General features: G+C 24.6%; 4 protein-coding genes across 4 annotated transcripts in view; 2 read left to right on the top strand and 2 right to left on the bottom strand.

Moving 5' to 3' along the window:
- The first annotated feature begins 4,450 nt into the window (after positions 1–4,450).
- Positions 4,451–9,669, top strand: LOC114119362 (uncharacterized). Its single transcript, XM_027980886.2, has 6 exons — positions 4,451–4,638; positions 5,374–5,420; positions 5,601–5,777; positions 6,651–6,744; positions 8,662–8,808; positions 9,483–9,669. The coding sequence occupies exons 1-5, from the start codon at positions 4,611–4,613 to the stop codon at positions 8,805–8,807; spliced, it is 492 nt and encodes a 163-aa protein (XP_027836687.1). The 5' UTR covers positions 4,451–4,610; the 3' UTR covers position 8,808; positions 9,483–9,669.
- Positions 9,670–9,859: 190 nt separating this feature from the next.
- On the bottom strand, positions 9,860–13,044 carry LOC114119345 (TRAF3-interacting protein 1). The gene is made up of 9 exons (XM_027980864.2): positions 12,760–13,044; positions 12,218–12,335; positions 11,859–11,971; positions 11,323–11,621; positions 11,056–11,256; positions 10,865–10,988; positions 10,714–10,800; positions 10,423–10,634; positions 9,860–10,353 (listed from the first exon to the last, which is right to left on the bottom strand). Exons 1-9 carry the CDS (start codon positions 12,892–12,894, stop codon positions 10,191–10,193), a joined length of 1,452 nt encoding a protein of 483 aa, XP_027836665.2. The 5' UTR covers positions 12,895–13,044; the 3' UTR covers positions 9,860–10,190.
- Positions 13,045–13,139: 95 nt separating this feature from the next.
- On the bottom strand, positions 13,140–14,600 carry LOC114119351 (uncharacterized). Its single transcript, XM_027980872.2, has 2 exons — positions 14,397–14,600; positions 13,140–14,318 (listed from the first exon to the last, which is right to left on the bottom strand). The coding sequence occupies exons 1-2, from the start codon at positions 14,420–14,422 to the stop codon at positions 13,604–13,606; spliced, it is 741 nt and encodes a 246-aa protein (XP_027836673.2). The 5' UTR covers positions 14,423–14,600; the 3' UTR covers positions 13,140–13,603.
- Positions 14,601–24,358: 9,758 nt separating this feature from the next.
- LOC114126356 (segmentation protein cap'n'collar-like) overlaps positions 24,359–26,241 on the top strand; it is an 83,266-nt gene continuing 81,383 nt past the window's right edge. Inside the window, exons 1-2 of the mRNA XM_050204757.1 lie at positions 24,359–24,529; positions 25,497–25,982. Coding sequence (XP_050060714.1) covers positions 24,527–24,529; positions 25,497–25,982 — 489 coding nt within the window. The 5' untranslated portion in view covers positions 24,359–24,526. The remainder of the gene's footprint in view (positions 24,530–25,496; positions 25,983–26,241) is intronic.

Consider the following 26,241-nt stretch of genomic DNA (forward strand, 5'->3'; position numbering starts at 1 on the left):
CCACTTATCAGATCAGATGTCCAGTGTAATGGTTGTCAATGAATTAATGTATTTATATTATTGGTGTTCTAACTTAAATACATATACAACATAATATGCCCATATTGAATTGTGAAATGATGGACTCTACAATAATTTATAATTTCATCAATCATGGTCGGTGATACATCTACATTATCTTAATGTATACAATTTTAATTTATATCTTATATATTATTATAAATATTATATAAATCATATTATAGCGTTTGCAATAATGAATTTGTTTGTACTCGTATATATAATAAGTGCTAATTATTGGCATTTAGAAAGGCCGTGTTATAAGGAGTCTATATATTGAATATTTTATTTACAAATAAAATTGTGTTTACCAAATATATGATTATCATTTGTTTGAAAATCAGAAAATATATCCAAAAATGTTTTTGATAATAATATATTATTGAGTATTATTAAATAATAGCTATAACGGTCATTGTTAATGATCATTCAAGGTCATATTTATATTAATAATGTTATTTATAATAATTATGTACATCAGCAATAATATTACTGATTTAGTTTTGTTGACCCGAATTGTTAGTATAAATGATAATATTAATATTATGCATACTTTATCCACGTCTAGTTTTATTATGAAAACTTATTAAATATGAAGCAAACATATTTTTAAGTTTTAATAAGTCATTATTAGAACTGCAGGGTCAATAGGATTTTATTTCCCAAGTCTATGTGAGTGGCAAGTCTTGCACTCTCCATTTGTAATATTACTATTTATTGTGAAATCTTATTTTTCATAAGGTTGTTCAAAACTGAAACAAATTAATCAAATATTTTGATAAGATCAATAGCCTAAACAATTATAAATAATAATTTAATTATCTGATTATAGAATGTTTTTTATTTATAATTATAATATTTTCTTAGATGTAACTTTTATAAATACAAAACAATTAATATTATTAATGAAATACTTTCTTTTGTTTCTAAACAATTTTTTGAGCATTTAAAAAATTTTAAATACATCATAATATAAGTGGGTAGGCACTATATATAAAATATAACAAAAAGAATTGACAGATGAACTAGCAATTATGTACTTAATAACTTTTATCAAAACCAATTGTTTATTTTTAATATATATTACTTATATAACATTTATTTATTTTATTTTTTATTTAAATACAAAAAAAAAAAAATGTTTTCACCAAATTGGACAACTGGTAATTTTTATTAGAATTTTATTTTGTAATTTAAGCTTTTTCACATTACCAAGAGATCGCCACGAAAAGTTTGATCACAAGTACACATTATGTACGTCGTATATGGAATTTAGTACAATGCTTTAATACAATCTCATAGTCAATGAGTTACAAGATAATGTACCTATCTAATGAATTATAGTAATCTTTAGTAAAATGTTTCACTCTTGATTTACATTTTATAATTAGTTATTTAAACACAATTGTAAATTTGCAAATAAACTAATAAATTTTACCTTTTTAAGTAATTTCACAGGATGGTATGTTTTCTTGGCTTCCGACATAATAGTGTTATTGCTAAAAATCAGCTAAATATGCCAAATATGACAGTATTTTAATTATCTTTATAAATTACTTCATATAATAGCATACTAAATTTGCATTATTTTGTATATAATGCTTGCTATGCATGTGTAATGCTACCGAACATAGAAGACTATTATTTTACAGCTTTCAAAATGGCGGAGGAAAAAATTGGCATTATTTAAATGATAGCATTTCTATATATTTTCTTTTTAAAATGGTTGTACCTTATGCTCGTGAGCCGTAAATGTGCTAATGTCCTATTTTGATGACTGTGAGTGTTGACTTGCAGTCTTTGTCTTTATCTTTGTTGTACGACGGTACTGTGGTATGCGGTAGTGCGGTGGCGCGGAGCGCTGTGAACCCGGAACATATATCATTTTAGACAGTAATATAATATAAGAGTTTTCCCATTCCCAATAATATTTAACAGAAGTTTATAATCGCCAAACTGTTATCTAACGTATAGTATCTGTCTATGCTATATGTCGATGAATTCCGCTTATCTTATTACTATTTTTTTTAAATTTCAACACAAATATTTTTTGTTAATGACAAAACAAACAGTATTCAGAAAGGCCCCCTATAGATTTAGGGCCCTAATGAAGCCGCATTCCCGTATTTAAGCCACTGTCTACTTATTAAGTCACATTTTAATAGTTTAATTAGATATCTATAGGAAGCTGGTCATATAATCGATTATTAAAATTATAACTTTACTGTACAATAATATAAGTAGGCATTTACTAGAAATAATAAAACACAATCGAGTTTTATTCGCATAGGCCGAACAATGCTCGAGAACTTTTATAGTTACCCCCTTCCCCTCAGCACTCTACATTGATTTTCTGCTATATATGCGGGTGTGAGTTAAATTATACAAAAACAAAAAAATGCAAGTAACTTACCTATTTTTTATTAAATGCAATAAAAATAGTATGTAGACGAGAAACATCTTAAATGTTTGACAAACAGCTTGTATTTTGGTGTTTTGTCAGTTTGAAAAGATAATAATTCCAATAATATTGTAACATCCACTATATTATTAAAAAATAAAACTATGGCAAACTTGTTTCCGAAAATCTTTATTAGATATATTCATTTAATAAAACGTTTATTGTAATGCGCATTTGTATTATGCTTCTATAAAAATAATATTCAGTGAATAGGTATTATTTTTATTTATTATTATATATTATATTAAATAAATATTTCTTTTATGTTTATATTATCATATTATAATGACATAATGTAGCATCGCCCTCAAATATTGTTGAGCTGGTCTAAACTTGATTCTTGTGCAGAACTACCCTTTCCTAAAACTGTTTTACTTGATTCTGTTTCGTTCATAAGATTGTCAACGTCGAGTGAATTAGGATAATTCCGTTAAGTTAAATTAAGTTTTAAGTTCTGTCGTTAATATTTGTGATAACTTAACTATTACCATACACCCAGTAATATCATAGATACTGGTTATTAACAAATACCGGATATCATTGATACCGGCATATTACGTACTCTATAAAGAATTTCTAAGTACGCCGACATGACAGGTTAACGACAATGGAGGTGGGTGCGAACTGCGAAGGAGGTAGCAGTAGGAATAATTAGGAACATTAGGATGTCTGCGTTGATGCGATCAAATTGACGAGTCGGGATGTACCTTACAGGTATTCAACTTTGAAAATTTTTCAAAACTTTCAATCCGTTATTTATAAGAACGAATGAACTGCCCACTTTTTTCATAAGCATCTGCACTCGATTTTGTACGAACAATGAACATATTTAGGTTGCAGACTCGAGTATCAATAAGATTGCCGATTGGTACCTAAAGGTTAAAGATATCAGATTATCCGTTTCTCTCCGCGTGTACTATATACTCAACAAATAAATATCTACATTAGGATATAGGTAAAAAAAAAACTATGGAGGGGATGATCCACCATTTAGCATCATTTAGAAGCATGTAATATTATTTCTTCTTTCCCGTATAATTACGCCGTCGGTATGTTTGTACAAAACAAATTGTTTGATAATTATCATAGCAGCCAGCAGGTAAGGTTAGGTGTACAATCAATCTAATTGTCGATATAAATCAATATAATATACGTATCTCAGTTATTACTTATTAAATACAATATGTATTGAACATTGGTCCTATTTGACATATTATAATATTATGTTTGTTAGGAACAATGGCATCTCAGAAATGTAGGTTTAAAAACATCGTTTTTAAAAAAGTTATCAGCATTAACGGTATTATTGGTAACCACTATAAGGCATATTACACCACTAATGACCACAGCAATTTTGACGGACGGAAAACTGGCATATTATCATAATTCGTATAATATTACCTATATATGGAGTAATGAGTATTCTAAATTTATATATAGTTCCCACGTTTCGATGCTGCAGCTCACAACACGACCATCTAAAATAGATTATTGTAATTTTATAAAGTTTGTGTTAATTTTTTTTTCATACGTCAATATAAATATTAAAATTTTAATTCATATACATATTTATATACCTACGTACCGATATAAATCTATAAATACTTAATTATATGATGTATCAACGATAATTTACTTTGACAAATGACCAAGTATTATATTTTTATTATAATATTTTAGATTAACAATATAATTGTTTGCCGGGTATAGGTATACCCATATTTTTGAGACATCTTGTTATTTTGTATAATAAGTGTAAAATATTTATTTCATTCGTCTTAACCATTCAAAAAAATATAAATACCTACTTAATATTATATAAATTGTATGCAAACAAAAAGATCAGAAAAAGCAATATTTAATAGTTTTTTTTTTATAATATCTTGGCTGCCTATAAATTATTATATTATTTTGTTGATTTCTGATTATTAGTCGCACTGAAGTTAAATTAACGATTTGTTTATTAGTTTATTAATCGCAGATATATTGTTCCTGTTTATTATACTAATATTTTTCCGGTATTAGATAATTATATACCAATTCAATTCGTCTCACGAATTATTTAGTTAAAGTCATTTCAGTTTATAAAATGGACTCAAAAAAGTATCAAAATATAAGTAAGTATAATTTAAAATCTATCGTCATTAAGTATTTATTTTTCTCATAATATTTTATAATAATTAGCATACTTAAGTACTTAACCACCTATATTTTCTAACAAATTAAATTAATTAAATTATTGATTCAACCTTAGGTATAAGGTTAGGACAGTAAGGATATATAAATATATTAGAAACTTTTGCTTCGTATTTAGTTCATATATGTATATTGATATAGCCATAATATATTATCTTCTAATTATGTGGCCCTCAGTATCAACGTTAACTTCTAAAACAACCATGAACCAACGCTTCTAAATCATTCCATTCACATTTCAATTTATATTTTTCTAGTACTCATTCATCTTTATTTGTATTTATTAGTGTCCTAAAATATTTTTAAACCTAAATAATGTACCATTATAAAAATTCAAAGTTACGATGAATAAAATAAAGTTAAAACACTAGCTCATACCAAAAATTAAGAAACAATTATATCGCAAATAACTATATATAGACTTTTGAGACCAAAAAATAGGCATCTTAAATTTTGTACAGTCTGTATGTTCATGATACAGTTATAATGTACAGACGAAGTTATTATAGACTCAGGAGAGTGTACAATCACCCTATTGTATATTATGTGTATACGATATACCTATATAGTATATATATTATATAATATATATAGATATTGTAGATATAATATATTTTTATAAATTGTATTATACTTATTTCCCTATTCATTTGTAGGCATTCAACCGCAAAAACTTCCACGGACTTCTAAAGCCGTATTTGAAGTATGTATTAAAATATATCAAATTTTTTTTTATATATTATATTAATATAATTAATTAAATAAGTTACAATACTTTACAACGTAATACGGCTAAAGTTCCTAACTTCGGGAAAAAGTTTCTTGAACATCCTTAGTCTTTATGTCTTATTGCATTTAATATATAATAGTGTGTATAATATAGTTGCCTAGAGAAGACTTGAGCGAAGCTGAACTCGTTGGAAAATCGACTTCCGATAGAACCAAACGCCGTGTGGCCCATCAGGCGTGGTTTCCTTTACCGGTCATCACTAAGCCGGTAGCGCCGGTACGAGTAGTTGCTCAGCCAAAACCGAAAAAAAAGATTGTCTTAGTAAAGGGAGTATGTATATATATATATATATATAAATAATGTATCAATGTAAAAGCACACGATTTATTATATACATTTAATCTACATAATATGTTTAATGTTTATACATTATAATATAATATATTTTATGACCCTATTAAGAATATTGTTATTACATTTGTACCTACCTAGGTACTTATATAGGTTGTATATTATATAATCTTATTATGTGTCTTATATGTAAACAATATTGTACATTGTACTTCCAATAATTGATTTTTTTTAAACAATAACATTAAAAAATATATATTTATTAATCAGCACAAAATCTATAATAATACGTTTCTATAGTATTATTATTATTGTGTTATAATATTTCGTTTGTTATTAAATAACTAGGCTTTTCGTGTTAACCGATTTGTCAGTTTTATAATTTATTACTATATTATAGAAATATAGAATAGTGTCATATTTACTTTAACCCTCATTCTTCCATATACCTTAGATTAAACATATTAAATATTATTTTACTCTCTAAAACTAGCTAAACAGTATTTTTTAGAATTTACTAGGTTAGATCCTATTCTACTTTAAAATAATTACGCGTCAATACTTTTAAATAATAAAAAAATAATATAATAAAGCTATTTTTACGCAGTCAGGGCCTATACAACACATATAATAAAGTACATTTCTACATTGTATACCTATGATAATGCAATAAGTAATTAGTGACATTAATATTACTAATAGTTAATGTATTTAATGTTTATTGTGTATTTATTATGGCCTATATTTATATAAGATATAACAAAAAAATTGAGAATAGCGACCAATAAATAATAAAAAACTGTAGGTAACTATATTTTCGATAAAAATAAAGCATTTATTTTTCATTTTTAGAGTTTCTCACGTATAATGCCTTGCAAAGTAAGACAAATTAACGAAACAGTTGATTTGGATTCGAGAGCCAAACATATCAAGTCGACAAGTTCTGGTATTTAAGTAACAATAATAATACGTACCTATTTATTTAGATATGAGATAATAAATAATAATCAAAGAAATTGGGAAAAATCTTAAGTCATTCTGTTGTAAAATACCTATTTTTCAATTGTAAATGTACCTCGTTTTTGAATATGTCCATTAGGCACAAATCGCACAACAAATATTTTAGGGCTTTAAACACATATTTAAACATTTTAGAGAATAGAGACCTGTGAGTTATTTTTATATATTAAAATATATCCAATAATACTAATAAATGTAGGTAATAATTATACTATAAATTTAATTACGATATACCTATACATAATTTGTTTTTAGTATATTTATTTAATAATAGTTTGAAAAACTGGTTTCAATTAATATTCCAAGTTTTTCGTATTTTAGATTCTGAGCGGAGCGATGAATGTTTTGATTTTACAATGATTTTTTTGTTTTGATGTCTGTGTGGTGTGTACTATACACAATGTACACGATAAGTAATCGATAAAAATATAAAATGATTAAGTTTGTACTTTAAAAAAATAAAATTTAAAATTTTCAGCAGGCACTTCTTTTAAGAATTAGTTCCCGTTTGAAAAAGGTATTTTATTAGGTTGAGCCGAATTGGTTCCCAATTGACCCAATTGTGTACAGTTAATTTTTAGTTTTTAATAGTTACACTCTATAGTCTATAGTATAATACTATAAAATAAAATAAGATGGCAATATATTTATATACATATTGGAAGTTTAGCAAAATATCCATCCTAATATATTTTATTTTATGGAGATTTTAAACAGCATTCAGACATTAAATTAAATTAAATTTCGAAGTAATAATACCAGGAAACTTACTAGCAAACAAAAAAAAAATAACAAACACTTGGAAAATAGTATGACTGAGTTTAAAATTGTATATATTATATCATTTTTTTTTATAACACACATTAACGCACATTAATCAAACCTACTTTTAAGTTGATAGTTCTATGCCTGTAAAATTAAGAAGGAAAATGTGCGTAATTAAACGGAAACCAATTCGGTACATGGAGTAGGAGCTCGGGAACCAATTCGGTACCAACCCTTCTTTTATAATAAGAAAAAACAACCAAAAATTTAAGGAAAAATGGGAATTTTTAGGCTAAATCAATTTTCGGTTAAATTGATTTCTTTGTTATCTATATTATAACTTGTGTCTATCACAAAATGTATTGAAAATATCGATAACATATTTATGAATGGGTAAAAATGTTTGAACATTAAATACTAGGTTCATAATAATTGGTTAATTTCCCAGTTAAAAAATATCAAAAACATATAACAGGTGGTTACTATTTTCTTTTTAAAGCATTTAAATTTTGAATTTTAAAAAAATCTCAAAAATTACGAGAATACATGTAGTTAGAAATTAATATAAAACCCGACCGTAAATACTTGAGATTTTCGTAAAATGTTTGTATTATCTATTTTTAAACATGGTATAATCATAATTCATAAGTTACAGTCACTCTTTATTAAAACAATATGTCAAACAGGTCACCGGGAAATTGAATAGTAGGCTACACTTGGATAGTCCTAGGACCTAGAGATTAATTATTTCAATTCACTAGGTACAAGTATCTGGTTTATCATAAGTTACCTATCTAGTTTAGGTAGGTAATGGCCATCAGCCAATAGGTTGGTGACATTTAGTATTTTAGTATTAAACTGTACTTTTGTAGCGTAATTTATTTAAATTTAATTACATTTTAAAAGTACCATAATATGTTCTGATTAATAATATACCTAATATGCAGATACCTATGTAAGTAAATGTTGATCTCCAAATATGAATTAGAAATAATACATCTTAATACACATTTATTGTTATCCGTATAATTTTAAAGTATTTTAAAAAAATTTTGTTAATTTGTGTTTTTTTTTCTAGGAGTCGACGACAGGGTTAAAGCTAAAAAAAGAAAATTGGGAGACTTGGATTGTGGTGAAATGATGCAAAAAAATCATAAAAAAAGTAATGTTGACAAGTCAAAAAATGAAGAAGTAAAACAAAAAAAAAGTTCACGCTCACGTTAAGGTACATATAAAGAAATTTGTTTCCGAAATTCGTACGTCATTTTCCTAAATGTAAAAACAATTTTAAATTTGCTCATTTGTTGGACCTCTAAAGTGAAATTCCAAATTTAATTATCATGCAAATACAAGTATAATATTGGCCCTTAAAAACATAAATTTATTTTTTATTTCTATTCAGCTCACTTATCTTCATTACCTGTTACCTAATATATAATTGTATTAATTTTATTATCTACTTATATAATTTATCTACTTGCTGTATTTTATGACTAAATGCTCTTCGGGGCGTAAAATCATCAAATAAAATAAATATATATTTATTTAATATTTAATTTTGATAGTTTGGAACAGGGAACGTGCGCAAAATATAAAATAGATTTTTGTTATCAAGAGGATGATCAATAATTATAAATGTAGGTAGGTACACAATACACATCTAGGGAATGATCATACCAATACATGTTAAATATTGGAGTGAAAATAACTTTGTAACTTCACATTGTTATTTTTTAGATTTAGGCAATGTTTTTATGAAACATCTTAACTATGTAAATATAGGTAAAAGTGTAAAACAAAATGTTGTAGGTACTTAGTGATTTTTAAAATATTTATGCCATTGCTAGTAACAATATTTTAGTACGAATGTTGTGTAAAATATAATTTATATTTTTTTAGGTTTAGCTTAATGTGGACACAAAAAGAAATTTGTTAGCCCAAAGGCATCAAAAACTGTATAATCAGACATTAATCACATTAAGAAAATATTATTTCATCAGACTTAAGTTTCAGATGAATATTATTCAAGCATTTTTTTTATGCTTATAAAATGAAAAATTGTTAAATAAATTATTTATATGTTGCATTTTGTACATGTTATTTCATTCTGCCATGTACATTTAGATGAATACCAATATTTATCTAATTCTCAGCATGGCTGAGTCAAACTGTATCGTCAGTATTAAATATTATACCTGTATTAGTGTATTATATGAAAAGCAAATTTGAATATTTGCCTTAGGATATAGGAGATATTAAATAGGTAGTTACAGTGATAAAAATAATAGTATTTTAGTTTCTTTTTAAATAATTTTATTAAGATAATGTGAGAAAAAAAATGTTATCAAGATTTTAATAAGAAAATTTGAGAGGACAAGACATAATTATGTACTATATCCTAGTGATATGTATCTGATTCAGGCCTTGATACAAGTCTGTAAAAAGTTCCTGTGTTTTGATAAATACCAAATTTTTCTTTTTTAAATCTTGTAACTTTTAATGTGAGATCAAAATATTTCAGTGATAAACTAAGTAGTACATTTTTTTAGTTAAATAATAAATAACAATAAAAACATAAAATTAATATTTCCTAAACTTTAAAAACAATTATTTTTTTAACATAAATCTTTCTGAAATTAAGTAATTAATATGAGATTTATTTTTCATAATGTTTGCTTTACAGTAATCCATCATTTCTAATTCATCTTTAACTTCAGTAGTCAATTTTTCTAATAACATTACCATTGGTTTAATTTTTTCTTCAGCTATTCTGTAATAATGATATTCAATTAGTTAATAATAATAAAACTAATTTTAGAATTTAGAATTTATAGTTTACCGCTGTTGTATATCAAGCTTTTCATTAGTTTTTTCAGTAAAATTCTTCCAGTAATTCAATTCTCGATTCATTTGATCAATATTTTCTTGCATATTGTTGATAAGTTTACTCAATGGATTTGCAGATTTTGTTATATCCTGAATAAATTGCCTGATTGTATCCATTTCTTTAGTTAACATTTCTTGATCTTTAGCACTTTTTCCTTCCCATTCCTAAAATAAAAATATTAAGATGATACATTTTTTTTTATACATAAAACTCAATATAATATAATAATATAATTTAACATACTATTTTGGAAGAGTCTGTCTTCTTTTTATTATTAAATTCTAGTTGCGTTTGAAGTATTTGTGATACAAGATGCCCTTGTCCATCTTCCTAATATAAATTCAAGTATTTTTAGAAATTAAATTTGCCATAATTATTAAAATAATCATGTTACCTGGGTATAAGAGTCATAAGTTGACTTATTATCATTTAGTACTTCAATTGTAACAATATTGTCATCAATATCATTTATTCTATCATCGTTTTTTGAAAAAAAGTTGTCCGAATGTTTGGGAATCCTAAAACGTAACAAATGTAATTTAATAAAATAAAATATATTTAACTAATTTAAATGTTATTAGTTACTCTGCATATGTATTTGATTGAGGACGACGATTTGGCGCTGGTGGTCTTGAACTTTTGGGCCTTATTGGTTTACTAATATCATGCGTTTCACTTAATTTTCGAAGTGGATTCTCTTCTAAGTTTGTTTTTTCTATTGATTCTGAATCTTTTTTTTCTAATTTAGATTTGGATGCCGATTGTAATTTGTTTTCATTATGTTCTCTAAATCATAAATTAATATTTTAACTGCTACATAAATAATATATAATGTAAAGGTTCTTAAATTACTCGGTTTTAGAACTATCCACAACACTCTTTATTTCTTCATCAACCGGTTTTACAGAGAATTCTTCATCAGGTTTTGTTGTTGTATCCATTTCGGGTTCATCGTTTTTAACAACTGATGATTCCACACTATCAGATTTTTGTATTTTTTTTTTAGAATCATGATCAATATTTTCTTTTACTTTTTTTTCTAGTGATTTGGTTTTTTCTAACAATTTTGTCTTATTTTGATTATTACTTTTTGTAGTTTCTGGTTTTTTAGTTTTTGTATTAGTTGAACTTTGTTCCTTAACTTCTTTATTCTAGATATAAATGTATGTTAAAATAGGTAATAACTTACAATAGTTATTATAGTCATAATCATAGGCATAACTAAAAGAAGAGAATAAACAAGAATTTATTACCACCAAACATAAAAGATTCTAGTTTCTGATTTTTTCACTGAGCAATGATTAATAACCCAATGACCATAATAGCAGAATACTTAAATATATATATTTAGTTGTGCCTATAGTCATTAATAAAAAAATATATTTTACTTTTGTTTCTATTCCAAAAGCAATTGCTAAAAGCAATTCTAAAGTCTTTGCTACTTCAAGTCCTGCAACAATTTTAGAGGGTCTTGCTGATATTGTTTTATTTGTTGTTGATTCTGAAAGCAAAATATTATTAAATAAATAAAATATTGTAATTAAAGGAGTAAGATGTTGTTTAAATATTAGTTAAAATTTAAAATAATAATAGAGTACATATTTTTAGCTCTGTATAATTTTTTATGAAGAGATGTTCAGAACTAAGAAACATTTTTAAAACATTAAATAGGTTTTGATGATAATTATTTGGTACTCAAGAATTTGATGAAATTACATAAAAATTTAATTTGTCTTATAAAACTTACGAATGGCAGTTATAAGTTTTTCTAAAAACTTGATTTTAGTTTCTTTTGTAGTAACATTTGTAGATATAATTTCTTCATCAGTAAAAACACCTTTTAAATAACCAGTTTTCTGGATGACCTAAAAAGTTAAAATTATCTATTAAAATTTTTAATATAGGTACTTTGAATTTATTAATAATGGTTATTAAATTATTATATTAAAAAAAATGTTTTATTTTAAACATAGTTTTAATTTCCTTAACTGAATACTTATAATTAAAACAATAAGCATGTTACAAAACTCGTAGACTAAAATTTTTTATTTAAAATAATATAATTATAAAAAAGAAAAACAACTGGTATTAAAATTATTTGGGGTTAATAAACTTGATAAATTAATATATTCAACAGTAATATAACATAAAAAATGTTAAATAGAAACTATTGGAATTAAATAATTCTATGAAGAAGCATAAATATTAATTTTAATAAAATACATTTGTTAAATTAAGTATATCAATGATGACAATTTTGTTTATAGTTATACTTATTTTAATACTTACATTTGTTACAATATCATGAAGAAATTTGAATGGTGGTTTATTAAGTAGCTTCTCTGTTAACTGTGGTTTATTTATATATTTAGATAGTGATAATTGTACTTGTTTAACAAGTTCTTTGTTTATAGAATCAGTCATATCTAATAATTACTTATAATATGTGTCTTTTAAAATTGTAGTCTGATCTAGTTAAATACTAATTTTGCATATACAATAATAAAACTTAAAAAAAAAAAAATCATACAATTGAAAACCTTTTAATGAAATAAATCTAATTAATAAATAATAACTAGAATTAATAGATTATAGCACGAATTAAGACGTCTAAATTTATGGTTTACATGGATTTTAATGATTTTATTTTGATAAAATAACATTATTATTATACTTGAAAATTTGATAAGGGTGTAATAAGTTTTATTGATAAAATTATTATGACAAGGGGTGTGATAATATAAAAACAACCCTGATAATAATAATCATTCTATATCCATAGACCTATTAACTATATAGTTGTTAGGTTATTCTATATATTTGAATATAATGTTAGACAGTGAATACATCAGTCATCAATGTGTATCTGTGAATACTTTAAGTTCATCTAGGTAGAATAAATAGTTATGTGATATTATATAGGTAGTACTTATATTATACATTTATAATAATAAAAAGAAAATTCACTTTAATAGTTTTTAAAAATCCATACAATATTATAAATTATAACTATAATAAATCACAGAAGATGTATAGAACATCAATATTATGCAATATACAGTAATTGTGTATTGTTGTAATCGCTAAGATTTAAAAATGATAAATTATTATTAAAAAAATGAACATTACAATTTTATTGTCTTTCCTTTTTAAATTGCTTTAGCATTTTACTAAACATATCTCTAACAGATCTTTGAGTTGAAACCAATGATTTCTTTCCGTCAATCTGGCTCTTGTCCTTTTTATTCATTTTACGAATAAATATTTTTACGGGCTTTTTTGGTGTAACAATAGAATTTTTAATTATTTCATCACATTTATTTTCAGAATTGTTTATTACTACAGTTTTGTAATGATCTATATTTTTACAATTGTTAATATTATTTTTTTTCTTTCTCTTACGTTTCTTCCTAGATTTTTTTGGCATTTCAGTTTGATCATTATTATTTTCTTGTTCTTTACTTAGATTATATTCATGCACAATAACCTTCTCCCTATTTTGTTGGTTGATATTTTCAAAATTATTTATAATACTATTTTGTACTTTACAAATTAATTCTTCAGAATGTTTATAGGTTATCAATGGTTTATTTTTTTCTAGATTACCCATTACATTATGTCTCTTTAACGTTTTGCAAAAATCCATTAGTGAACATGGTTTATAGTCCGTATAAGATGGATTATACTGGTCAGTTATGCTTAACCGGTATTTATAATATTCTTCATTGGTAATCAAGTTGTGATTGAGAGCATATGTTAAATGGTTAAGTCGTAGATGAATTATATGGAGATCAATAATACCTTGATCATATATATTTTGCCAGTATTCAAAGCTTTTGCCCACAATACTGTAAATATGATAGAAAATTAAACTAATATAGGTAATACGGACATAATTATACTAATATAATATGTAGTTATATTACCTTTGGCTATGACATAATTTGTTCATAGTGCTAATACTGTACTTGGAATACGATTATTACACTTGTTTTAAAATTGAATCTATAATAATTATTAGCATACACTAAGAAAAGATGAAAAACTTGATGTGAATTATAAAAAATTTAAAATAAAAAACAATAGATTTAAAATATAAAAATTTAAAATAGTGATAAAAAATAAGAATATAAATAATATGATAAGACCTGATTATAAAGATAATATATTGTACAACGGTCCTTATCATTTGCTAGCCCTTCTTCTTTTCCCTATTCTCTTTTTTTTTATGAAATTGGATTTTCCGTGTTATCTGTTGTGGTCATTTTTCGCTTGGATCTACCTATTAGGTGTGACGATTTTTTTAAATATTTTTTGCGGTATCGAGCTTGCTGTCGTTTTTCCACTTATTGCTTGTGATTATTTCCTATTACTTTCGCCATTTCGTGTGTTAGACTTATCGTGTTAAAACAAAATGTGTTTGTGTGAACTATATCGTTGTAATGGATTTGTTTTCGGCCGAAGTTAACGCTGTTGTTGTGCGTAATCGTCTTCGACGCAGTGCCTCAAGTTAATATTACTACCTACTCACTTGTTGTCATGAAGCTTTATTTTATGGGACAATTTTAACTTTCATCTTAAGGTATTGCAAGAGATTCATTAAATATAATTTTTTAATGTTATTATTATATTTAATATAAAACTAAATATCAATCTACTGGGTTGAATAGTATAAAATACCTATTAATATAATATGTAGCATGATACTTTTCTGACTGAATTATAGAATAATAATGTTTTTGTAAATAACTTTAAATCGATGTAGCTTGTTTAGAAATGATGGTATTATTTTACCACATAATTTTATAATTTAGGTAATTAGATATTAAACACTTATAAAATCAATACTTTAATTGTTGATTTTTGTTTTTTTTTTCAGTGTGTGTAGGTATTATTTAGAAATTAAATTATACATTTTTTCTTTAGTTGCCTTTGTATAGAAACAGTATCATTGATTCATAGATTTAATTGTTATTTTTCTAATACTTGCATAAACTATATTTTATATTTGATCTTAGTCGGTAATTATTGATTTGCCATTTTCATTTTCAATTGTTTTATTACTAAATAATTTTAAAATTATATGTTTCATTAAAGAAAGAAAATATTTTCTTAAATTGAGCTATTCATGTTATAGTATATTGAATTTAATAATAGATGTCATGAATATAGAAATATCATAGAAGTTATCATAGACGTCTAAATAAAATGTTATTTTTGATTCCCATTCAAGGAATGATTTTGATGTACATGTTGATTGTTAGGCGATCACTAGTATCTATACAATAACAAAATATAAAAGAATTTTTTTTCAAACACCATTGGTCTTATTATTTTGTTATGATCTATGTACCATATGCCCACAGGTTGACATAATATCATTTACTTATAAAAGATATTATACGTGGTATTGAGCTAATATTGAATTTTGTTTGATGAAAAAGTAGTGAAGAAAATTTTGTTTTACCTGATATATTAGTTGCCTTAAAAGGATGTTAGCGCACTGTTTGTTTTCTCTCTTTCTTTTTGTAATAGGTAATTTTACTCTAAGGTTACTCAAAAATCATAGAAAAACTATTTTAGGTGAATAAGTTTTATCTATGTTGTGCGTGGGTCTGAGAGAGAAAACAAATATTGCGCTGAATTCTCTTAAACAGATTCTATTATATATATACACTTAAAAATTATTCAAACATTACTATTTAATAAATAAAAAAATATGGAATGACAATGTAAATAGAAAGTTGTGCTCTTCTAGAAAAAAATAGCCATGCTACCACTGATGTATTAATTACAATATTTTATTTGGTAGGTACTTATATCATATTATTTATTGAAATGAAGTCGGGGGTTTATTTATGTTATGTATAATATATATATATATATTTAAAGTTTATCTAAAAGCCCGTCTAAAGGTTTATGTCTTTATTTACAAGAACTTATTGAAAATTATGGAAAAAAAATTGAATAAAATATTAATATTAATTTAGAATGTTATTTACTGTATACATTCAAATCAATAAATTCACAAACAACTAGTTTCAATACTCAAATGTCGTCATTCATTTTTAATTTGTAGCCAGCTCTACACATTTCCTGCTTAACAAATACAATGACCTGCTAAATTAGGTTACATAATAGTCATAACATATTTGTTGTTTTGTTACCATGTTAATATTATTACTTTAGCATTAATTTAATAAGTCCGTTAAGAACATTGTACATTTTTGAAAATTGCATCTTGCCAATATATCTAATAATTACAACACTGTATTATTTATGAAAAATAAAATCTGTAATTCTGATAATTTAGTATCTAGGTGCAATGCGAAATCCTTATTTAATTTTTAAATGTAAATTTAAAAATAAATTTAAAATTATTTTAGTGCTTTATTGTAGCGCTATAGAAAAGTTAATAATATAAAACCAAATACATTTATGGTCGCCGGCGGTCATATGGCTTGGTAGTAATAATGAACTAGGGCGCTGGCGGTCACAAATGCATACAATTTGAGAATTACAGATGACTGCCGGCGGCCATGTGGCAGTCAACATGTTAACTATATCTACAGGTGTTAAATTTTATTAAATGTTTCATACTTAATTATATTAATATACATTTAGAGGAAAATAATATATAGTATTTAGTTATTATTTATTACGAACTAAATTTATTAATAGTAATCAAAAGTTTATGCAATTAATTTAATTGTGATTAAACATTAATAAATTCAACTTAATTAAATTATAATTTAAGCAGTTACCATAGCAGTAACTTTTAAGCCAATATTTTAAACTTTTTTCTATTTTAGTAATGTATTAACTTCCACTTTATAGTTTCTTACTAGTATGTAGGTATAATTTTAACTTTAGTGTTTGTAATTGTAATTTGTATCTACATCTGGGATAAAACCTAAATGTGCATTACCCTTTTTTTAAATTTATTATTCAGTGTTCCTTTTTTATATACTAATAATATCATATATTCATACTCACATGTGTTGTCTTCATCTTGATATAGGGTTGCTAGATTTTAAAATCATCAAACCGGGACATCATACTATTAAATAACCCTTTAATTTTTAGTATAGTTAGTATAATTATATGGAAATAATAAATATCCGTTATTTTATTTAAAATTAATAAACCAATACATTTGTTTTTACGTAAACTACATTTATTTCATTTACATTTATTAGTTATAAGCTATTTTTGATATTTTTCTGTTGAATGGATTTTTTTAAAAACAGCTATAATACAATATTAAAGTTATTTTTGAATTTCGCTCGGCTACACCGGGACACCGGAACATGCTGTTAAAACCGGTACGAATGGCAAGCTTATCTTAATAAAGAATATACCAAAATTTAAGTTCAGTAGTTCCAATGTTGTATTGTTAGTTTGAATAGGTATTAGAGTGAATTGTACCATTGTGTTCTTTTGTTGGATTTGTATTTATATTTTTAAGCAAATTTTGAGTAGGTTCAGGTATATAATATTTATATTTATAAACACTCATAACTTGCTTAAAAATTAAAATATTGTAAAACACTTATGATAATATGTTTGCCAAATATGTTTCGACCTTTAAATTTGATATCAGATCAATTAATTTGAATATTTAAGCTAAAAACACAAAATTGGATCTGCTGAATATAAATTTTAGTATTTTGTCCATTTTTAAGCATAAATAAAACATTTGGGTATGACATCCTGAATGTTTTTAAAACAATATTAATTTTCTTATAAACATACAACAAAAACAAGTCTTTATAACTAATAACAAAAGAGTAAGTAGATAATTGGTTTTAATTTTTTTAATCCATACTTTATTTGTATTAACTATCTATGAAATTGAAATGGGTTTTATTTTTATGGAATTCAGTAAACAAGTATAATTTGTTTGTAGAAATGATGAGGTAATTATATGTAGGTAATTCAATTTTTTTAATTTGCGTGATAACGGGACATTAATTTAATTATCTTTATAAATTTATATGATTTATAACCAAATTAAGCTATTTATTTATCATTAATAATTTTTATTAGGGAACTATATTATTTTTAAACATTGACTAATTTCTTTTATTTGAATTTTAAAATGTTTATCCCAATTAAGTCATTTTGTTTGTTTTATTGAATGAAAAAAAATATTATCATTAAACAGTAATTGAGGTTTAATAGTGAGTTATTATTTATTTATTAATCTGTACCACTTTCTTGTATCATAATTCATATTTATAAGTACTTCTTTGTTTAATTTACGTATTCATTATGATTAAATATAACAAGTAATAGTTAAAACTGTTACCTCTCTTCTCATTTATTATATTAACTGAATCTATATACCTGACATGTTATTATTTTAAATATGTTTTCAACATACTATGTATATCTAGCAACAATAAAGTATCTTATGAAAACTAAAGATACTATTTTAAGTTAAATATATAATTATATACATTAATTAGGTATTGAGAATTAGATTTACAGTTTTATTAAGTAAAATATGTTTTACTTAGAACACTATAAGAGCAGATTTTTCTAGTATTATCTAAAATTTAATCAGATATAGGCATTTAAATGTTAAGTATATGAAATAGAAATATCATAAGCATAACAAAAATATTAATAGGTTCACCACAATGGATTTTGTAGACAATTCTAATTTAGATAAACTTGAGAGCTTTTTAAAAATATGTTTAGTAATAATAATAATTAAAAATAATATACTATAATAGAATACAAGTAAACAATATGTTCTTCAGACTGTCAGTATATTATATGTTTATATATTTAATATTTGTTTCATTAATGTTATTTGTGTTATTGTGCTAAGTTGTGGAATTGCATTGAATAATTATGAACTTTATTTCATGTAAATGTTTCTTCTTCAATGTTGTTGGTATTACAAAGTTGGTATTTCTTAACAGTTTAACACAATGTATTACACCAATCGTTTTTAGACTATGGTCTATGACTTGTACAAATGATACATACCTAACAGTAAAATATTAATACACATGATGTAAAATAATATATTTAAGTTATTTTAAGTTTACATAACTAGACAATTATCTCTGTTGTATAACTTTAAGTGTACTTTCTGTAATTTATTATTGAATAGGTCACTTCAAATAATGCGTTTTATTTGAACTAGATTGTATATCATTATATTTATACAAAAATAATTCTAATCACAGATGATGAGCAGCCCTAATTTTTTCAAGATATCTTAATATAATATATTTATATCACTAAAAGTACTTTATTTTTTTACTATTTGTTATAGAAATATAATTTATACAGTTGTATTACCCTTTTAAGATTTTTGAACTAGAAACAAACATTAATATCAACTCAAGTAAAAAAAAAGTTTAATTTTTAAATTAAATATTTATAAATAGCTTAAATGAAAACAAAATGTTTTAAAATTTTACCACCTTGTCTATAAAATGCTAATTTAAATAGTTTGTATATATTTGAAGTTCTTATAGTTATTAAAACTTAATTAAAATGATTTTGTCAAAAACTGGGTTTGTGTAAATACATTTTTCCGTTTTCTGTTATGTATTGTTTTAGTTTTTCTTGATTTAGGTAAGTTCTGAGTAGATTTTACTACTGATCAACTATCAATACTGTCAACGTTGATAGCTTGAGAACCCGTGAGGTTAGGTTGTTTTAATTATTATATAAGATTATATATCTATAATGTAATATGGATTGTACTGATAATACAGTTTTAGACCACAAAGAGACTGATAATTATATCTTTTGTTATTTTTAATACCTAATTTTTGATGTTACTATGTTAGTTTAATCAACAAGGTAGATATTATGTTATTGATTGGAAAATTGTGATATAAACTGTAAAATAATAAACAAGCATGCATTAAACTTTTTAATATTTCAGAAATTTTTATTGGGAATTTGATAGTTGTTTGATTGGTTTCAGTCGACATTTAATTAGAACAACTAAGTTCAAAGTATTTTTTTTAAAAATAAAATTTAATTTGTAAACCTCTTTAATTTTTACTACCTCTATCAATAAATTATTTTTTTTACACTTACATTTATTAATAATTGTTAAATGTTATGTTAACTGTAGATATAACACCATAAGTAAAATAAATAAAAAAACAATTTATTTAAAAATACTTATACAAATTAATGAATACTTTGTACTGGTTAGTGATTTTGAATATTTAAATTAATATGCAAAAATAATGAGCTACAAACTTTGTTTAATACCTATACAGAGAGCTCTAGCTGGTAACTAGGTTTTTAATTATATAATGATATAATATTATGTAATTAATCCTGGGTTTAATTTTATACTTAGCTGACCAACAAGGATAAGGTAATTTTAATTATTGAACCCGTTTAAATATTTTAAAAAGAATTCTGGCTAAATTATTGTAAGATAAATAATAAACCAGCATTACCTGTCATACAAGAATTTAAAGTTTATATAACTCAATGATGTTCAGTGTCGTTTTTGTTCAGATGTTATATCAATTATTTTTTCAAGTTTTTATTTTAATAACAAAAATCTTAATCATTATAATTGATTTTAGTTGCATAATTTCTTGTTTACATAAATGTATGGAATTTGATGAAATTAAGTAGCGGAGTTCATTTAACGATTTAAAAACTGCGTAGATAGTATAACATTATTTAACACTATCCCGTTGGTGGGCTTTGATCAGTAATCAGTAGTCAAGTTAGACATTAGCTTATTATAATATGTATTCAGTTCATATGAGCGGTAATTATTTGTAAAATTAAATTAAAATAAATATTTGTTGAATAATAGTCAATTACAGTCGTATTAAGAAGATGCGTAGATCCTGTATGTACCTATTGTCTGTTTTACATGTGTAACATAATATAGAAAATCGGTGTACCGAAAATTAATTATAGTTAATATTACAGCAAATTTATACAAATTCTAATTTGTAGAAAAGAATATAAACTGTATCCAAGCAATTTGTTTTTTCATTTATCTATTTTAAAATGAGTTATAAGTACCTACTTAAATAATTATTTTTTTTAAATTCATATAATCTGTTTAAAAATAAATTTAAAATATGATTCAATTTTATCATTATTTTATTTACACGCTTAACATAAAGACGATTTTTAATTTAAAATTTTACAATAATTTTAGTTATATATATTTATAGATGGTAATCAGATGATGAATATTAATCTTCTTTTAAGAAATTATATGTTATAGATTCTGAACGGAGTGACGAATGTATTGATGTGTGTGTTTTTTGTTTTGTTTTTGTGTTAATGTACACCATAAGTTGTCGAAATAATGCTTTAATTTTTATCGGTGGGTTCCGATGGTAAAGTGAATATTATTGGTGCATTATAAATTAATCGGGAAAAACAACAAAAAAAGTAATAGGAAAACGGGAATTTTCACGTAAAACCAGTTTTTGATAAAATCGATTTTTTTATATTTTCGTAACTCTAAAACTAATCACTGCAAATACTTGACATTTTCATCAATTGTTTATATTAGTTAAATAGGCTTCTATATAATAGATCTATTTATAGACAACTGCAATTATCGATTATTCTATGTATTTTTTTTTAAATGTTAATAAAAAAATATTGGTTGTCAAAAAACTTGAAAATTTAATACAATGTTTCTTATAAGTTGTATTTAATAATTGCAAGTAATTTTAAAGTTAAAAATTCATAATATTTTTTGTATTCATATCTAAAGTTAAAAAATTCCACACTAAAATGTTCATTAGTTTTTCTTTAAATAGCTATAGAGAAAACTCAAAGTGTCGTTATAGGAAAAAAAATTATGAGCGTTTGAATTTTAAAGTTTTACGAAATCGCGTAACGATTACGATTTATCTTCAAACGAAATTAAATATTTGTCATAATTAAAAAAATTTAAGTCTTAGATACTTAAAAATTCCACCAGTTATTTAGATTGGCATTTTCTTTACATAATTCAATTGTTTAAATATTTCGCTTAATTTAAAGCTATTTATAGGCGTATGAAGTATTCATTTTTTTTTGTATAAATGTTGATAATTGTTACTTGAAAATTTAATACAAAGTTCACCATGAGTTATTCTTATAGTGTTTCAAAAATTATAAGAATATATAGGCACAACTTTTTTTTATTAGCGTTTGAAGTTCAAATATTGATAAAAATTTGTATAAGTAGCTAAGAATTGATAATTTAATACAAGATTCTCCATAAGTTTAGCTTACAATAATTATAAAAGAACTTGAACGTTGGCGAATTGAAAAATATATCTTTAAGTTTAATGTTTTACAAAATCCAAAATTTACTTATAAAATAACGATTTATTATCAAATAATTTTTAAATTTTTGTTATAGCTTAAAATTACTAGTCGTAGAAACTTGAAAAATACATCAGTTGTTTAAATTTTCATTTTCTCTACAAGATTTAATTTTGGGGTATTCAGGTTATTAAAATATAAACTACCTTTTCACCACCCAATTTAAAATATATATCCTAGGCTGACAAATCATCTCCGTTTAGAATTTTTTTCGTATACAATGACATACCTAACCTATCATTGCATTCAAATTTAACAGGCGGGTCCATTTTCCTCTAAAAGGACATACTATTTTCCTTCACTGTCCATTCTACTCTAATAAATAAAATAATAAAATAGTATATAATATTATTTATATTTTTGTATAATATAAAGTAAAGTATAATAATACGACGTTTGTTTGTTCGCTGTCTTTCGATTTTTTTGGAGTATGAATTTCTTATTTAACAATAAATATAAGTTTGGATTCGCTTCATAATATTGAGCCACATAAATATGTTTGGTTTTTCTTTATATAAATTTTCTTTAAATTGTGAATGGAATGACTCACATGCATTGGTAGTTCGTAATAATGAAGATGATGATTTCGCCCAAATAAATGTAAGTAAATAAATGTAGTATTTTCTGAAATGTACATGTCTGTTCACATTTATACGTTTTTCACATTTAGTTCTTGAATTAAACCAAGACTTTGAATTTTTCAAAACTGTGATTGTGTCAGGTTAATCTTTGCTGTATCTTTATATTACCGAACGCAACACTGGCTAAAATATTGAAGGAAAATAGACATTATTTTAGTCAAAAATAATGTGGAGGAGAATGGAAACCAACCTTTTTTTTTTTTTGGAGAAAAATGGACAGTGAGGTTAAATGTTATCTCGTTTTTTGAGGAATATGGCTTCGGCCAATTTAACACATTCATTATAGTAACCTACTCTTTGTCGGAGGTTCACTTGATACTTGTACTGTACAGCAGAACTTTATCCACTTGACCACCTAACCTTTTTTTATATACCTACATAGTTCTTTATTTTTATAATGCTTAGAAAATAAATATAAATATTTGAAAATAAATCCATATATTATTGTGTATGATTTATAAATGGAATATTCATATCTTTTTACACAATTTAAACTATTGTGGTAGGTTTGTCTTTAATTTCTTCTTTACAAATATCGAACAAAGTGATTTTATTTTTAAACAAATTCATAAAATCATAATAAATATAATACATTTACATACATATTTGTTGGCACAGTAAGTTATAAAAGTTCTTTTAAATAATTGAATAAATTTCCTATAAATACATTACCCATGACCTGAAAATTGTAAATTTTATATTGTTTTGTCTCTTTTCTAGATCAACGAACTCGTGATCATCACTATAATGTAAATTTTTCTCACGCAATTAATAACACACACACTTATGGGACCTTTGCCAAAATTGTGTACGTCGTTCTCTTTAAATGTACTTTGTTGCAACGGCTAATTTGAAAACAATCGCTGTTAGACTTCTTTCCGTTACACTTTCTTTTTATTCAATATAAAATATAATGGTTTAAAAAAATTAACTCCTTATTTGTCGGTTTACTATTTTATGTTTGTATATTTTCACAACGTTCCAGCTACTAGACCATTAATATCTTATAACAGTGTTGTACTATTAAGGTATACGATTTTATCAAGGACATCTGTGTTGTTAAACCTGATTTAAAAATGGTTAGTACGAATCACTTTTTAAATTAAAACATGATTTACATTAAATAAAATGGTTTGTTTTATATTTTTTGATTTTCAATATTAATAAAATAGTTAAATTAAATATACTATATTTTTTATTATATTAATTAGGTTATGAATATTGTTTTATACATATATGTCTATTACCTAAAAGATTTATTTACTAAAATAAAAATCGCTTAAGAGTTGAGTAATTTTTGTAGACAGTCACATTTTAAAAGAAAACAATTCGTAATTTATTTATTTGCAGCTGTTGTTAAAATATATAAAATATTTATACTTGTATCAGAAACATAACACAATTTCATAAAATTGTAGAATCAGATGACGAAATAATAATACTAATAACCCTCAAAATATGTCTCATGAGCTTCGAGCAATTCTAGCTGCATAAGGAGTGAAACACAACCGGTTGAGTCATTGAAGGTTTATTCAACTTTCAAGGTGTGTGAGCAAATCATTCAAAATTGCCTTTTATGTTCTCTTTTTTCAAATCAATTGTATTTTCCTTTTAATTTGTTGGATTATTAAATATTATTGTGGTATCTTCCTATATATTTATATTAAAATTAATTATTAATCATTTATTTATCATTAAAATGTGATATTTTGCTGAATTATTAAGTTGATGTTGTGAAATTCTAGGCATTAGATTTGTTATTTAATATATTATTACTTTTAATAATAATAATAATAATAATAAATACTAAGTATATGTATTAGGTATATTTACCAATAATATTAGTTGTAGGTATTGTGTATGTCGTAATGTATATCTATGCAACTAGTTTTAATGATATTATTGTGCACGTATTAGTAAACTCTGTATATAGGTAATATTTATTTATAAATATTCTGCAATAAAGATTATTTTGTATAAAAATGTAAATATTTTTTTTGGGCTGAGTATCGTTTATATTTAACTCTTAATTTTGATCTGTTGCAGAGACATAAGAAAAAAATCATGTTGCGAATTAAAAAAGGATTTTCGGAGCAGTTGCTTCAGATGGCATTGCTGTTAAGTCTTATAGGTTACGATCGTCTGTGGCCAACATTTGGTATATGGCCTTCGGCACCTTCGGCCGAAATAGAAGTAGGACCTTTGGATCGATGGGGTGACGATAGCTATTCAAATGGCTTTGGTCCATTAACTCAAATCCATCCCAAAAGTGTTGATCGGTATTTGGATCGACAATGGCTGTTAGACGAATTATTATCGTTGGGTAGATTTGGCGATCGATATCCATCAAATATAGAGGCATATTTGCTTAATGTGGACGGTGACGAGAACGGCCGAGACGATCAGCAGCAGCAAGACCCCGGTGGTCAAGTTGTGAAAACTGAACCTAAAGAAAATGATAGTGAAGACGAAGATGTGGATAGAGTATTTGACACAGACATTGTTGAAGATGTTTTAATGCTTGCACCTGAGGTGAGTTTTTTTATTTGTTCAATATTTATTAAGTAAATGGTTAAATGTGAATAAAATGTGTAGTCGATGCACAATTTGAAGGTATATCCAAATTAGGAGTGTGGATAACAGGTACAACTCTTTACATATGTGACTACTTATGACTATATTATATTATTCTTATGTGGCTATGTTTTGCTTTTCTCTTATTATCATTCAGTATAAGTTTAATATTTAATATAAATTGTTTACTATATATTCGAAAGCTCAACTAAAATTA

This window comes from Aphis gossypii, chromosome 3, assembly GCF_020184175.1.
Source record: "Aphis gossypii isolate Hap1 chromosome 3, ASM2018417v2, whole genome shotgun sequence".
NCBI classification, from domain to species: domain Eukaryota; kingdom Metazoa; phylum Arthropoda; class Insecta; order Hemiptera; family Aphididae; genus Aphis; species Aphis gossypii.

Excerpts from the sequence above, each read along its gene's own strand:
- LOC114119351 (XM_027980872.2), bottom strand. The coding sequence starts at position 14,422 with ATGAACAAATTATGTCATAGCCAAAG. Across the intron at positions 14,319-14,396 it reads AAATTATGTCATAGCCAAAG|TATTGTGGGCAAAAGCTTTG; the intron begins GTAATATAACTA and ends TCATATTTACAG.
- LOC114119345 (XM_027980864.2), bottom strand. The coding sequence starts at position 12,894 with ATGACTGATTCTATAAACAAAGAACTTGTTAAACAAGTACAATTATCA. Across the intron at positions 10,989-11,055 it reads CAATCAAATACATATGCAGA|GATTCCCAAACATTCGGACA; the intron begins GTAACTAATAAC and ends GTTACGTTTTAG. Across the intron at positions 10,801-10,864 it reads CTTATGACTCTTATACCCAG|GAAGATGGACAAGGGCATCT; the intron begins GTAACATGATTA and ends AATTTATATTAG.
- LOC114119362 (XM_027980886.2), top strand. The coding sequence starts at position 4,611 with ATGGACTCAAAAAAGTATCAAAATATAA. Across the intron at positions 5,421-5,600 it reads CTTCTAAAGCCGTATTTGAA|TTGCCTAGAGAAGACTTGAG; the intron begins GTATGTATTAAA and ends TGTATAATATAG. Across the intron at positions 5,778-6,650 it reads AGATTGTCTTAGTAAAGGGA|AGTTTCTCACGTATAATGCC; the intron begins GTATGTATATAT and ends TTTCATTTTTAG.